This window comes from Eriocheir sinensis, chromosome 8, assembly GCF_024679095.1.
Source record: "Eriocheir sinensis breed Jianghai 21 chromosome 8, ASM2467909v1, whole genome shotgun sequence".
NCBI lineage: Eukaryota > Metazoa > Arthropoda > Malacostraca > Decapoda > Varunidae > Eriocheir > Eriocheir sinensis.
The window spans coordinates 10,045,243-10,060,048 of NC_066516.1; the positions used below are offsets into that span (position 1 = coordinate 10,045,243).

General features: G+C 42.0%; 1 protein-coding gene across 1 annotated transcript in view; it reads right to left on the bottom strand.

Annotated features, from left to right (window-relative positions):
* Window positions 1–6,182: 6,182 nt before the first annotated feature.
* Window positions 6,183–14,806, bottom strand: part of LOC126995340 (uncharacterized) — a 112,046-nt gene continuing 103,422 nt past the window's right edge. Inside the window, exon 5 of the mRNA XM_050854820.1 lies at window positions 6,183–6,275. Coding sequence (XP_050710777.1) covers window positions 6,183–6,275 — 93 coding nt within the window. The remainder of the gene's footprint in view (window positions 6,276–14,806) is intronic.

The following is a 14,806-nucleotide window of genomic DNA, read 5'->3' on the forward strand; positions in this document are numbered from 1 at the left end:
AGCAACAGCAGGAGGAAGAGAAAGAGGTAGAGGAGACGAAAGAAGAGGAAGACGAAGAGGAAGAGGTAGAGGGGGAGGAAGAGGAGGAGGAGAAGGAAGATGAAGTGATACGGGCAAAGAAGGCAACAGAAGAAGGGGACGAGGAGGAAGAGAATGAAAGGGCGAATGATATGTGGCGAAAACGATCGTGGAAAGTACATAGACTGGGGCTGCATAGGGGAGAGGGGTTGTGATGGGGGGGCGGGGGGGGGAGGGGGGGCTATGGGGAAGCTGGTGGGCTGATGACGTCAACTAATAATGTCAAGTATTTAAAAATGTCACGTAGGTATTTCGATATGTCAGGAATTTCGTTGGTATCAGCGAAATAAAAGTTGATAAAAGAACCTGTAGACGCCATAGGGCAAAGTTGATTAAAGACAGACACACTGAACTAATACACACACACACACACACTCTCTCTCTCTCTCTCTCTCTCTCTCTCTCTCTCTCTCTCTCTCTCTCTCTCTCTCTCTCTCTCTCTCTCTCTCTCTCTCTCTCTCTCTCTCTCTCTCTCTCTCGCCGTAATTTATCATGAGTGTAAAATTATGACAAAGACCGTCGTTTCTCAGCCTCCGTGACACTTGTCTGCTCTAATTTCACCCTGGAGCTTTCCCTAAGGAGGAGGAGGAGGAGGAAGAGGAGGAGGTGGAGGAGGAGGAGGAGGAGATAAAAGGAGGATGAAGGAAGGAGGAGGAGATAAAAGGATGATGAAGGAAGGAGGAGTGGAGAAGACTGTAAAGAGTGCAAGAGATATATGGAAGGCTATGACGAGGAGCGATGGGGAGAACAAATATAGATAAGAGTATGATAACTATATTAGGTTTGAGAGAGAGAGAGAGAGAGAGAGAGAGAGAGAGAGAGAGAGAGAGAGAGAGAGAGAGAGAGAGAGAGAGAGAGTAAATAAATAAATGAATAAATATAGACAGAAAGAAAGGAAAAGAAAGAAAGAGAAAGAAAAGAAAAGAGAAAGCTGGATAGACAGAAATAAAATAAAAAAGAAAGACAAAAACTAGAAAAAAATAGTAGTTTCAGCTTAATCACGGGGAATTCCGCAGGTAAAAAGTGCTACATAACACCGCTCTTCCCTCACCTGCCCGCCAGGTGTCGCCAAGGCCGCCACACTGCCGGTTCTTCATGCGCCTTCCCTTCTATCACCCACGCGTTGACCAGCCAGTGACAATCAGGAGCAAACTCACGACAAGGCACGCAGAACTCTATGGTCGGCGTTCTTGGACGCTTCCGCCTCTCACATCAACTACATCCAAAGACCAAAAGAGAGATTAATCGGGTTCTCATGAGCTTTTTTTCACGTTCATGGTACAGAAGCTTCGTCACACTACTACCATGGAAAGGCTCACAACTCCTATAGCAGGCCTTGTCAAATGAGTGTGAGTGTGTGTGTGTGTGTGTGTGTGTGTGTGTGTGTGTGTGTGTGTGTGTGTGTGTGTGTGTGTGTGTGTGTGTGTGTGTGTGCGGGCTTGGGCGCCGAAAAGTTTAAGTAAGAATAGGTTGTTCGATTCCGTCCCCAGCCACATTTACGTACGAATTACTTAGATAATTATACACACACACACACACACACACACACACACACACACACAGACACTAACCAGCGTACGTACATTGTTTCACCGGGATACTTCCAATGTTTTAACTTTTCGTGTTAATTTGTTTGCCTCTAACCTTGAAATATGTACGTTCGCCTAACACAACTAATTGGGTCAGCAGGTGAGGCGGGGCAGCAAAGATTATTCAGTATTACCCAACAGAGACCTTCACAAAGAGCTCAGTAATTACCAGTCACAGGGCACAGCACAATACTGTTTCCGTCGGTGTACAGACCGTCCAGCAGTTCCTCTCCCCTCTCCCCTTTCCCCCCTGGTCTCCTCTCCCTTATAGCTAGGAGGAAATAAATTGCTCTAACTCTGAAACACTAAAATTCCAACCCTTTCCCGCCCCTCTCTCCTCCGGGGTGGGTGTGGGTTAGTCATTACGCCGGAATCTAAACGTGATGCGAGCTGTCAGGCCTGATGGGGATGCGTTGGTGGGAGTGATGTAGTAGGTGCAGAGCGGCTGGGGATGGTTCGGTGGGAGTGGGCTGCTAGGTAAGGGGACGGAGGGTAGGATCGGGAAGGGTACAGGGTGAGAATTAAGAGATAAGTATAGGGGTCCTAGCCAAGGCCCCTAAGAGGAGGCCTTGGTCTTAACTCAGGGAGGTCCGTAATGTTATCCCTGGGGGGACCATGGGTGGGCAGCCTACTGTCTTCACAACAAGCTGAGAAACATTATATAGAACATGAAAAAAGAAATCTGAAATGATAATTGTTTATAGAGAAATGGATGTTCGTGGATGTACACTAACACATACGGTGAAACACCCACACTGGCTTGATCTTGAAGTCTGAGAGAAACAAAACTTTGTGGTGGCGGCGGCAATAACGAGGCGGCCGCCTACCGAGTACTCGTAGGAGCCAACTCCTTCCCCTGGATGTGTCAGCCTTGGACCTGCCGCCCTCCTGGCGTTTATTGTTTTGAAGCCTGTGACGGGATCCGACCCAGACTCAGAGGAGTGGGCAAGGCTGGGGCACACCAGCTACGCGCGGCCTCGGTGCTCATCTCCGGTGCATTGACTCTTGAGCCTGTGGTGGGTGAGAAACCACTCTCCCGGTACACAGGGCCAGTGCAACATCCGGATGCCACAGCTCATCGTTCCGGGGTTTCCCCAGGTACCGATTTATTGGCCTTGCCCAAATGGTGGGATGAAGAGCTGGGTAGCTGCGCGCAGACTGCACAGCCAGGATTCGAATTCAGGCCCAGGCCCGTGAATTTGTAGCTATATAGTCGTACTGACCACTGTACCAAGGAGATGTGATATAGTGAGAGAAATAAAGACATCGAGTAGTAATGGTTGTGCTAATTGATGTGACGGGCGGTCTTGAGGCGTAGGTAAGAGGGTGATATGGCTATCTGTGAAGGTCGTGACGTGTGGGTTATGCCGAGAAAAAAACAGGTAGGCAATGACGTGCACTGACTCAACAAACAAACACTTATGCGTAACAAAGATACTTGACGATGAAGCCTCCACCTGCCCTTATGTATGCATGTATGCTTGTCTACTATTCAAGCACTTCGATCGGTTCGTGAAGGCTACTTATTTGATGAGACATTCCATTTTTTTATCACTGGAATATTTGGGGTCAGTTTTACATCCATTTTGCCGATTCAAGAAAAGAACTGCTCGATAAATCCCCCACCGTTCTTTTTGTGTGCATATATTTATGTTGTCTAATGGTCAGGGACATATCGATTTATGGGAGATTCTTTTCTTTAACACATTCTTTTTTTTTCAGAGCTGGTATACTTGGGTTAAGTTTTCCTAGAGATATCAAGGATGCGTTCAGTTTAGACATTTTTTTTCCTTTTTTGTCCTTTTCATAACGGATTCATTTCTCTTATAATTCGTGATTTTTGGCCCTTGTATTGCCGTCCCTTTCTCTCCCCATTTAAATATGAACCTTACCTTTCCAACCTCCTGACTGATTCACTTATTCTTTCGTCTTTTATATTTTTCTTCCTTTCTCTCCGTTTAATCCAGAAAATTTGATTGAGAACTACTTTGCCAACTAAAGGAAGGAAGGAAGGAAGGTTCGAGGAATTACAAAAAAGTCTTGTCTCCCGTCGACGCCTTCCATGACAGCCGCGCTGTGTCTCCCAACTTTAGTTTCTTCTTGTTATTGTTTCAAACGCCGTGGAAACCAAACACTTCTCGTCCTTTTAACTTTTTCCGAGGCGAAGTTCGAGGTGAGTCCGAGGTCCCGTGTGCTCAATATTCGTGAAGCATGAAGGAGGAGGAGGAGAAGGAAGAGAAGGAAGAGGAGGAGGAGGAGGAGGAGGAGAAGCTATTCCCGTCTGCTTCATTACACCGGCGAGGGAACTTCCCGCCGCTCCTATACGTTTCCATAAAGTCTCCACACTTCCGGACCCGAAAACGAAGCACACCGTTAGCCGAATTCTTGAGAGTGGATTCGGAAATAATTGTATCGGAGTCCTCGGGGTCAGTGTGTGTGTGTGTGTGTGTGTGTGTGTGTGTGTGTAACAGCAGCCAAGCGTCGTTAGCAGGTGCAAAGTGCAGTGCAAAATACCGTCCCAATAGATTTTATACTAATGAAGAAAAAAATGCTGAATGTGTTTCGTATATTTTATGGGAGTGTGTAGTTTTCACCTCAAGACATGCTAAAAAAAAGTCTTCGTTCTATCAGACATTTTTGCTGTCGAAAAGAAAAAGGCAGCCAATAAAATATACCTCAGCCTTCCAACTCCTAGCAATCACGCACTTTATACTTTTTTTTTAACCCGGATTCGAGCTAAACCTTTTCTGTTCGACTCACCAACAATGCTTTCATAGATCTTGCTGACTAATTATTCTTTCCGAGACTTATGGTGTATACTAACCATGAACTTAAGTGCCCTTTAATGGCTCACAACCTCAATTTCTCAACTTCAGAGCTCGACACAAACTTTCCAGACTTAATTTATATCCCCCATTCGTCGATATCACACATGCCTCGTTTACAACAATCGTTCTTGGTTTGCTTTAAATCAGAATCTGTCACGTGTTCTCCGGCGACGTAAAAGTGTAGAGACAGTTTACAGCTCATGCATTGCTAAATCATGTTCCTCGAGGACTGAAGTTCTGTATTGTCTCCACCAATATTATATGCCCCCCCCACCCCCTGCATGGAGAATAAATCTTCCCATTGTTTTTATTGGATAGTAGAGTTTTCCTGATTGCTTTCTACCCTTAATGGTGTCCAAGCTTACCAATATTCACTTTTTCATCTCTTCCACTACTATACTCGGATAATGTTGAAGTTAATACTTACAATATGATTTTTTTTTTTTTTTTGCAAAAAAGTAGTCAGTGTCTCAAAATAAGCAGGCTACCCTCTCCTCAATAAGCCCACTATACTTTAGTAACAGCCATGATTTACTGTATTTCACCATGGATGTTACTGAAAACTTCAAGACGAAATTACAACAGTTTTTTTTCCCCTCATATTGCGAACATCTTCCATTTCCTACATAACTTTCGATCTGACATTTATTGGATTTAAACAGTGAATATATTATACGATATTATACTAACCCAAGAAGACTAGGACACACAATACAGCGTTGCGTGGAAGGGAATACACAATGGCCGAGGCGAAGGAGAAAACCTATTTACATCTCTCTCTCTCTCTCTCTTTATTACTAGTATTTTATTATTGTTGTTATCTATTATCTCTTATATTATTATTATTATTATTATTATTATTATTATTATTATTATTATTATTATTATTATTATTATTATTATTATTATTATTACTCTAATTACAGTATTATTATTATCTTTATTAATATTACTATTAGTTTAATTGTATTGATTAGCAATGTTATTATTATAATGATTATTTTTATTTTTAATTATTATTACAGTTATCATTGTCTTTTTTCTTATTATTGTACGTTTTTTTGTGTGTGTAATTATTATCCGTATTGTTTTGACTATTGTTATTCAAACTGTTACTTGGATGTCTTCAATTTGGGTTCATGTCATAATGTAAATAGCTGTCATTAGTTATGTAGCATTGACTTTTTTTTCTCACTCCCTCAAAAATATTAATCACGACGTCCGTCATGGAGCTTCGGCTCGACGGACCGTAGCTATTGTATAGTTAAATAAATGTAAACCTTTGTTCTAAAATTGTTAGCAATAAACTTATACTTACCTACTTACTTACACACACACACACACACACACACACACACACACACACACACACACACACACACACACACACACACACACACACACACACACACACACACACACACACACACACACACACACACACACACACACACACACACACACACACACACACACACACACACACACACATTCACACGATCCTTCCAACCACTTCGGCGTGAGGGAAATTGCTGTATTCTGCCTTCTCCCGTGCAACAATATGTCCAGGATATTACTCGCTCTCTTATCCGCTTCACCTTCCTTCTCACATTCCCTTTCCCCTTCCGATTCTTCTCCTTTTTAACCCAGTCACTCTCTCTCATTTACCTCTAAGCGATAATACGCTCTACACCGTTCGTTTTTCTGCTAAATCGTGTGCCTTTAGCTTAATTTTCACCTTTTTTCTGGGTTCCTGATCCGAGTCCGCGGGTAAGTTTTCCTGTCGGGTAAAGAAGCTTGAAGTTGGTTTACAGCTCATGCATTGCTAAATCATGTTCCTCGAGGACTGAAGTTCTGTATTGTCTCCACCAATATGCCCCCCCCACCCCCTGCATGGAGAATAAATCTTCCCATTGTTTTTATTGGATAGTAGAGTTTTCCTGATTGCTTTCTACCCTTAATGGTGTCCAAGCTTACCAATATTCACTTTTTCATCTCTTCCACTACTATACTCGGATAATGTTGAAGTTAATACTTACAATATGATTTTTTTTTTTTTTTTTGCAAAAAAGTAGTCAGTGTCTCAAAATAAGCAGGCTACCCTCTCCTCAATAAGCCCACTATACTTTAGTAACAGCCATGATTTACTGTATTTCACCATATGTACTTCAATAAAAAATTACAACAGTTTTTTTTCCCCTCATATTGCGAACATCTTCCATTTCCTACATAACTTTCGATCTGACATTTATTGGATTTAAACAGTGAATATATTAAACGATATTATACTAACCCAAGAAGACTAGGACACACAACACAGTGTTGCGTGGAAGGGAATACACAATGGCCGAGGCGAAGGAGAAAACCTATTTACATCTCTCTCTCTCTCTCTCTCTCACACACACACACACACACACACACACACACACACACACACACATATGCACACACACACATTATAATAACTTTATCAGCAAAGTATATGTGTTTCCGTAATAACTTGTAGTACTTCATCCATCCTGTTTAGTCTTTATTACTAGTATTTTATTATTGTTGTTATCTATTATCTATTATATTATTATTATTATTATTATTATTATTATTATTATTATTATTATTATTATTATTATTATTATTACTCTTATTACAGTATTAATATTATCTTTATTAATATTACTATTAGTTTAACTGTATTGATTAGCAATATTATTATTGTAATGATTATCTTTATTTGTAATTATTATTACAGTTATCATTGTCATTTTTGTTACTACTGTACGTTTTTTTTTGTGTGTGTATGTAATTATTATCCGTATTGTTTGACTATTGTTATTCAAACTGTTACTTGGATGTCTTCAATTTGGGTTCATGTCATAATGTAAAGAGCGGTCATTAGTTATGTAGCATTGAATGATTTTTTTGCTCCCTCCCTCAAAAATATTAATCACGACGTTCGTCATGGAGCTTCGGCTCGACGGACCGTAGCTATTATATTCAAAGTTAAATAATTGTAAACCTTTGTTCTAAATATGTTAGCAATAAACCTTTACTTACTTACTTACTTACTTACACACACACACACACACACACACACACACACACACACACACACACACACACACACACACACACACACACACACACACACACACACACATTCACACGATCCTTCCAACCACTTCGGCGTGAGGGAAATTGCTGTATTCTGCCTTCTCCCGTGCAACAATATGTCCAGGATATTACTCGCTCTCTTATCCGCTTCACCTTCCTTCTCACATTCCCTTTCCCCTTCCGATTCTTCTCCTTTTTAACCCAGTCACTCTCTCTCATTTACCTCTAAGCGATAATACGCTCTACACCGTTCGTTTTTCTGCTAAATCGTGTGCCTTTAGCTTAATTTTCACCTTTTTTCTGGGTTCCTGATCCGAGTCCGCGGGTAAGTTTTCCTGTCGGATAAAGAAGCTTGAAGTTGGTTTATTGTTTTCGGGTCTCTCTCTCTCTCTCTCTCTCTCTCTCTCTCTCTCTCTCTCTCTCTCTCTCTCTCTCTCTCTCTCTCTCTCTCTCTCTCTCTCTCTCTCTCTCTCTCTCTCTCTCTCTCTCTCTCTCTCTTTCGTGTGTGTGTGTGTGTGTGTGTGTGTGTGTGTGTGTGTGTGTGTGTGTGTGTGCGCGCGCGCACTTAACATATACAGATTAGGATATAAGTAATTCTCCGTCATTTGTTCTAATACCTAATTTCATATTAATATATACGCTAACGACAATATACTAGAAATATATATTACAGTTGTACATAAATAAAATTCCATTGTTACATAATCTACATATAATGGAGATGAAATGGCAGTAATTTATCATGATGTCCCTTGAAGTATCGACTGGTCTGCGAAAGTTCCCTGAGCTGGTGTCGTGCTGGGGTGTCAGTCAAGGCTGTGCGATGCCTCGGTGACCGTCTTCTTGGCACCTAAACGCCGTGGCTGCTCCTGAGGCGTCACGTGAGTTAGAGTCGTTAGGTATATGCATCGTAGACAGGATTAACGAGATATTTTTTTCATCAGCACCCGGTACCAATAGTACTGCACTCACGGCACTATGCTGACTAACTTCCTGAGGGCTAAGGCGAAAGGACAATCTATATTTTTTTCCACCCATTTTTTTTTTTTTTTTTTTTTTGCTTGTAGCTGCCTCGCTGGCCGGCAGGCATCTTCTGGGGGTGGGGCCTGATGGTCTGCCCAGCCCGGCCTGATGGTCGGCCCAGCGGCGTCTGGCGCAGGCCTGCAGCATTGGCTCATGCCGCCTCATTGGTCTTCTCTAGAGTCCGGGTTGATGGATGGTCTTCAGGACAGCATGTGGGTAGTTTTAAGCCACTCGGCGGTGACTGAAAAATCCGAGTGGTAGCGTGAGGATTCGAACCCGCGTCGTCCATCACGCGGCGAATGTGGGTCCAGTACGCTATCACTTCGGCCACCGCCTACCCATGTATTTTGCTGTCTGCATTCTACTGGAAAGCGATGCGTCAATAACCAGCCAGCTTGTACCAGGCTTTACGGGATCCTTCAAATGTTGAACTGAGAGCAACATAGACAGGCTATTAGTATGTTTACTAATTGTTTTTTATCGTCTACTCTTTGTTTTTCCAAATAACGAGTCCTGTTGGTTCGTCTCATCCTCTCGTGTATCATAATTTGTTGGATGTTCCTTGATTTCCGTCACAGAGTAGGTCATTTAAGTCTTCCAGTGCCTTGCTTCCGCTAGATGTGTGTTTATCTTTGAAGTTTGTGAGCAGCAACTTCAAAGTAGCAGGTGGATGCATGTAATATGTAAGGTAAATTGAAGGGAATATGTTAAGCTGCGCATTGCATTGGCATTCGCTTCTGTTTCATTGTCTTGCGAGCCTGTGGTGTAAAAGACTCCACTTGTCGACCAATCCAAAAGCTGGGTGGACTGTGCGTTTGTGAGGCCAGGATGTAATCCAGACCCAAAGATTTGTAGCTAGGAGTGCTGACAACTACACCACAGATTCGATGGCAGTGTCACATTTGAATTCATGTACCAAAACCGGAGCAATAGGCGCACCTAACATCACCATAGCCGATCCAGGATTCAGGACGTTTCCTAAGGTAGAGAAGGTAGCGTTATAATTCTATTTCGTAAAGAATCCTTATAACCAAAAACTAATTAAAATTGTGAGTATTCTTTTTCTTGAAAACAACACTGAATAAACAACAGAACAAAAATATGAAAATACGTATAGCCACCGTTGCCAGATTGTCGTACTTAGATCATAGTATTTACCTGTTTCTGACGCCTAACTATTGCCGAGAAACATCAGAATCTAGCTCTTTTAACGATAACTATAAATTAGTTTCCTTATTGGAGCCCAGAAGACAGTTTGGGGTAGGAAGTCGGGAATTATAATCGGCTAAGTACGAAAATCTGGCAACGTTGAGGCTCTAGCTCCCAGGCCAGAGGTAGCGCGCACCCCATTTTGAGGGTATCAGATACCTGAAATAGCATATTTTTACTGCGTAGAGCAGGTAATGTCACTTATTGTGACTTCGTGAGCTTTCATATTTATTTATTTGTGTATATTTCATGGTGGCAAAACTTAAATTCCTAGTTTCATTTTTACCACTGACACGAATTTGTGACTGATTTTCACAACAGAATTTAACTCTAATAAGTGAATAAGACCCCACAGAAATATTACCAGTGTGTGTATGAACGAATACAAAAATAAGCACATATTCTGATTTAACTCTAGGATGTCTCGTGGATCATTAATAGAAAAAAACAAAATATCCGGATAGGCTACTCTTTGGCCCGTTACCTTCAATGGCCCCCCAAAACTGTCCCTGCGCCAAGTTTGTACTCCACATTTTGGTGAGGTTAAGTGCGCCTATTTATCTGTCTAAGCACATTCTCCATAACTTAAGCCTATGGAAAGAGCATTATGTATTTAGCACCACTTGTTATTCTCTTTTACAATGTAGTCATGAGCGTAAACACCCGAAAAACAAACAAACAAAAACATTTCTGTCAAGGAATTTAACCCTCTAAAGAACACCTATTACACGTCAGGACTCCTCATTCTACACCTATCCAACGTTATGACAACAGACTCGCTTCCCCTCCATCTGAGTGCTGCAAAGAATAACTCTGAAGTAGTGAAGGATGAAGTGCATAAACCTTTCTCTATTTCAAGCTGGCGTGACAGAGGAAAACAACTTACTCTCAACAACCCCCTACTTTCTCCTCCATTATTCAGATCGCGCACTGAAAGAGGAACATTAGAAAACATATTCTACGGAACTGTCTCGCAATCTTTTTATAATGAGATGGAATAATCGCTGAGGGTCTGTAAATGTGAGCACTCGAGCGTCGCCTGGCAGCTCATTGAAAACTACGAGGGCCAGCTTAGAAGAGTCATCACGTTCATCATTTTCAGAAATTTCCACTCATCGACGAATATAGGGTGGCAGAAGGGGTAAACTGATTCTCCGTCTGCCTGTCTGTCCGAGTCTCTCTCTCTCTCTCTCTCTCTCTCTCTCTCTCTCTCTCTCTCTCTCTCTCTCTCTCTCTCTCTCTCTCTCTCTCTCTCTCTCTCTCTCTCTCTCTCTCTCTCTCTCTCTCTCTCTCTCTCTCTCTCTCTCTCTCTCTCTCTCTCTCATCGGACGAGTCTTTAATAATAAATCGGAAAAAGTAATATTAAAACTGTATAATTCGTTGGTTCGACCCCGTCTAGAGTACTGTGTACAGTTTTGGTCTCCCTACTACAGGAAAGACAGAAAAGTTGGAACGGGTTCAACGAAGAGTAATAAAGATGATTCCTAGGTTGAGAAATTTATCATATGAACAAAGGCTTAAAGAAGTAAATTTATTCAGTCTATCAAAACGAAGAATGCGAGGCGATCTAATAGAAGTGTCAAAAATGTTTAAAGGATTCAGTGATATTAATGCGGAAGATTACTTTACAATTGAGCGATCAAATAGAACAAGAAGAAATCACAATTTGAAGATAAGTGGTAAAAGATTCTCGTCGCACGAAGCTAAACACTTCTTCTTAAATCGAGTTGTTAATGTTTGGAACTCTCTACCCTGTGATGTCGCTGATAGTACAACAGTTACGGGCTTCAAGAATAGATTAGACAAGTGTTTTGAATCCAACCAGCATTGTCATTGTCGTAATAACGTTAATTTCTTTCGGATTCTGGTGTCCTTGTCCACTTTTATCGCCCGGTTAGTGGTAGCAGTAATGGTAGTTTTTTCCTCTTTCCTATAAAATTTCCTTGCAGTTTTTCCATGCTGCATGGTTCTTTTTCCTTTCCTGCTAGCTTTGACTGGAGGGATGGGGGGTGGGGAGGAGCCTTCGCCTTTGCTGTCCTTCATCTTCCACCTTTGATTAGATAGTTAGTGTAGCGTGTCACAAACAGCCTCGTAAGGACCAGCAGGTCTGCTGTTGTTTGTTCTTCCTTTGTGTTACTTTGTGTCCTCTCTCTCTCTCTCTCTCTCTCTCTCTCTCTCTCTCTCTCTCTCTCTCTCTCTCTCTCTCTCTCTCTCTCTCTCTCTCTCTCTCTTCGCTCTCGTTAATGATTAATTCCTACCTCAAAACGTTAGTAAGTGAATGCAAAAGTAAGGAGACGGACAGATGGATGGATGGATAGATAGATAGATAGACAGACAGATAGGTAGATAGATAGAAAAAGAATTTCTGATCACCTCCTGTAGGATTATTTCTCGTCTTTTTCGGCCGTACACTGTAGTCTTGATTATCCTACAAAGAACATTAATTAATTTCCTTTAACGCGACGGGAAATTGCCTCTTAACCTTTCCCGCTCTTTAGAAGGGATTAACTTTTTCTTGTCAGGCTTTCGCTCACCTATGTTTTCCCTGCACGTGTGGTAGTTCATGTGCCCCAGTCTCCTCCCACTCACTCATTCCCTTCCTTCTTTGCTCCCTCCCTTCTTCCCTCACTCACTCACTCGCTGCCTCCTTCCCTCATTCACCCACACACCCACACACCCACTCACTCATCCACTCACCCACTCACTCATCCACTCACCCACTCACTCATCCACACACCCACTCACTCATCCACTCACCCGCTCACTCATCCACTCACCCATTCACTCATCCACTCACCCACTCACTCATCCACTCACTCACCCACTCACCCACTCACTCACCCACTCAGACACTCCTACTCCCTCATCCACTCACTCATCCACTCACCCACTCACTCACCCACTCAGACACTCCTACTCACTCATTCACTCACTCACTCAATCAATCAAAGATTCACTTTTTCCCTCCCTCCCTCACTTCCTCGCTCTCTCCAAGTATTAATGGTTTATAAAATACTTCTCTTTGATGTTGATTCACTTCATAATTTGAAAAAAGGGTAAGGCTGAGGTGTTGACAAGTTCAAACGTATATTAGATTGATGAAATAGTTTTCGTGAGCACAGTGAATGGATGTCAAGAGTGTTTAGCGCGCTGTGACAAAGAGCATAATTAAACATTCCACATGAAAACGCTACAAACATTACACACGCCAGACTGACGCGCAAGATGGGGGCACAAACGAACAGGCACTGCGATAATTATTTTTCAGTGAAGAAATGTGTAGAAAAAGTAAATCATGAAGCGGTAGAATCTCTCTCTCTCTCTCTCTCTCTCTCTCTCTCTCTCTCTCTCTCTCTCTCTCTCTCTCTCTCTCTCTCTCTCTCTCTCTCTCTCTCTCTCTCTCTCTCTCTCTCTCTCTCTCTCTTGCTTCCTTCTTTTCTTCTTTGCTTCCTTCCTTTCTTCCTTCATTCATTCATATCTCTCTCTCTCTTCCTTCCTTCCTTCTTTTCTTCTTTGCTTCCTTCCTCCCTTCCTTCATTCTCTCTCTCTCTCTCTCTCTCTCTCTCTCTCTCTCTCTCTCTCTCTCTCTCTCTCTCTCTCTCTCTCTCTCTCTCTCTCTCTCTCTCTCTCTCTCTCTCTCTCTCTCTCTCTCTCTCTCTTGCTTCCTTCTTTTCTTGTTTGCTTGCTTCCTTTCTTCCTTAATTCATTGATATCTCTCTCTCTCTCTCTCTCTCTCTCTCTCTCTCTCTCTCTCTCTCTCTCTCTCTCTCTCTCTCTCTCTCTCTCTCTCTCTCTCTCTCTCTCTCTCTCTCTCTCTCTCTCTCTCTCTCTCTCTCTCTCTCTCTCTCTCTCATCACCCCCTCTGCCCCCTCTACACCCACCCAAGACGCAACTCACGACCCACAGAGTTTATCCTCCCCCTCCTCCCCCTCCCCCTCCCTCCCCATTCCTTCTGCCCCTCCCTACCCTTCCCCCTCCCTCCTTCCACCTATCCCCCTTCTCCTCTCATGAACTCCCTCGCGCAATATCCTCGACCAGCGTAACTCTTTAACCCAACCTGCGACCTCCACGCAGATGTAGGTACAGGGAAAAGCGGGTCCTGGGCGCAAATACTCTAGTTGAAGGTGAGTGGTACGATCGTAAGGGGATGACCCAGCAAAACTTATTATTACCGACCAGTATAGGGTAAAGGGGTGACTGTTGCAGCTTAAGCACCATATCTCTTTTAGACGTTAAGCATAATTGTTGTGGTGATAAACAGACTGAAATTGTTAACGAGATTGAGACTGTAGATGAGGTAGCTTGAAAAAGAAAGACGTTGAGAATATGGAAACTGAAATTTATGATTACAAATGAAGAAGAAAGAAAATAAGAGAGATAATAGAAAGTCCAGGCATATATATTACATCTGAAAATAAGTAAAACAAGGGAATGAAAAATAATGCAATCTTTTGATAAACGGATTGAGATGAAATGGCTTGATTTTTTTTTTTTTGAGAATATATGGAAACAGAAGCTAAAGATTTCAAATAACAAAGAAAAGAAAGATGTACGAACGATATCAGAAAACTCAGCGGTGTGTGTAATAGTTTACAATAGGAAAACAAGGGAAACACAAGTACTGCGATGTTGTGATAAACTGATTAAAACGAAGTAGCTTAAAAAAATATGTAGAGAATATGTAGACTTGAGGCTAATAATTACGAGAGAGGAAGAAAATATAGAAACGATATCAGAAAACTTAGCGACCTGTGTAATAGCATAAAATAAAAAAATAAAAAAATGAGGAAACTGAGAATAATAATGTAATGTTGAAAGAAGATGACGTAGCTTGAGAAAAGGTAAAAATATGGAAACTGAAGCTAATGATTACAGGTGAGGAAGAAGCACTGTATGGACGATATCAGAAAACTTAGCGATGTGCGTCATAGGGTAAAATAAGAAAACAAGGAAAAGGAAAAGAAGAAA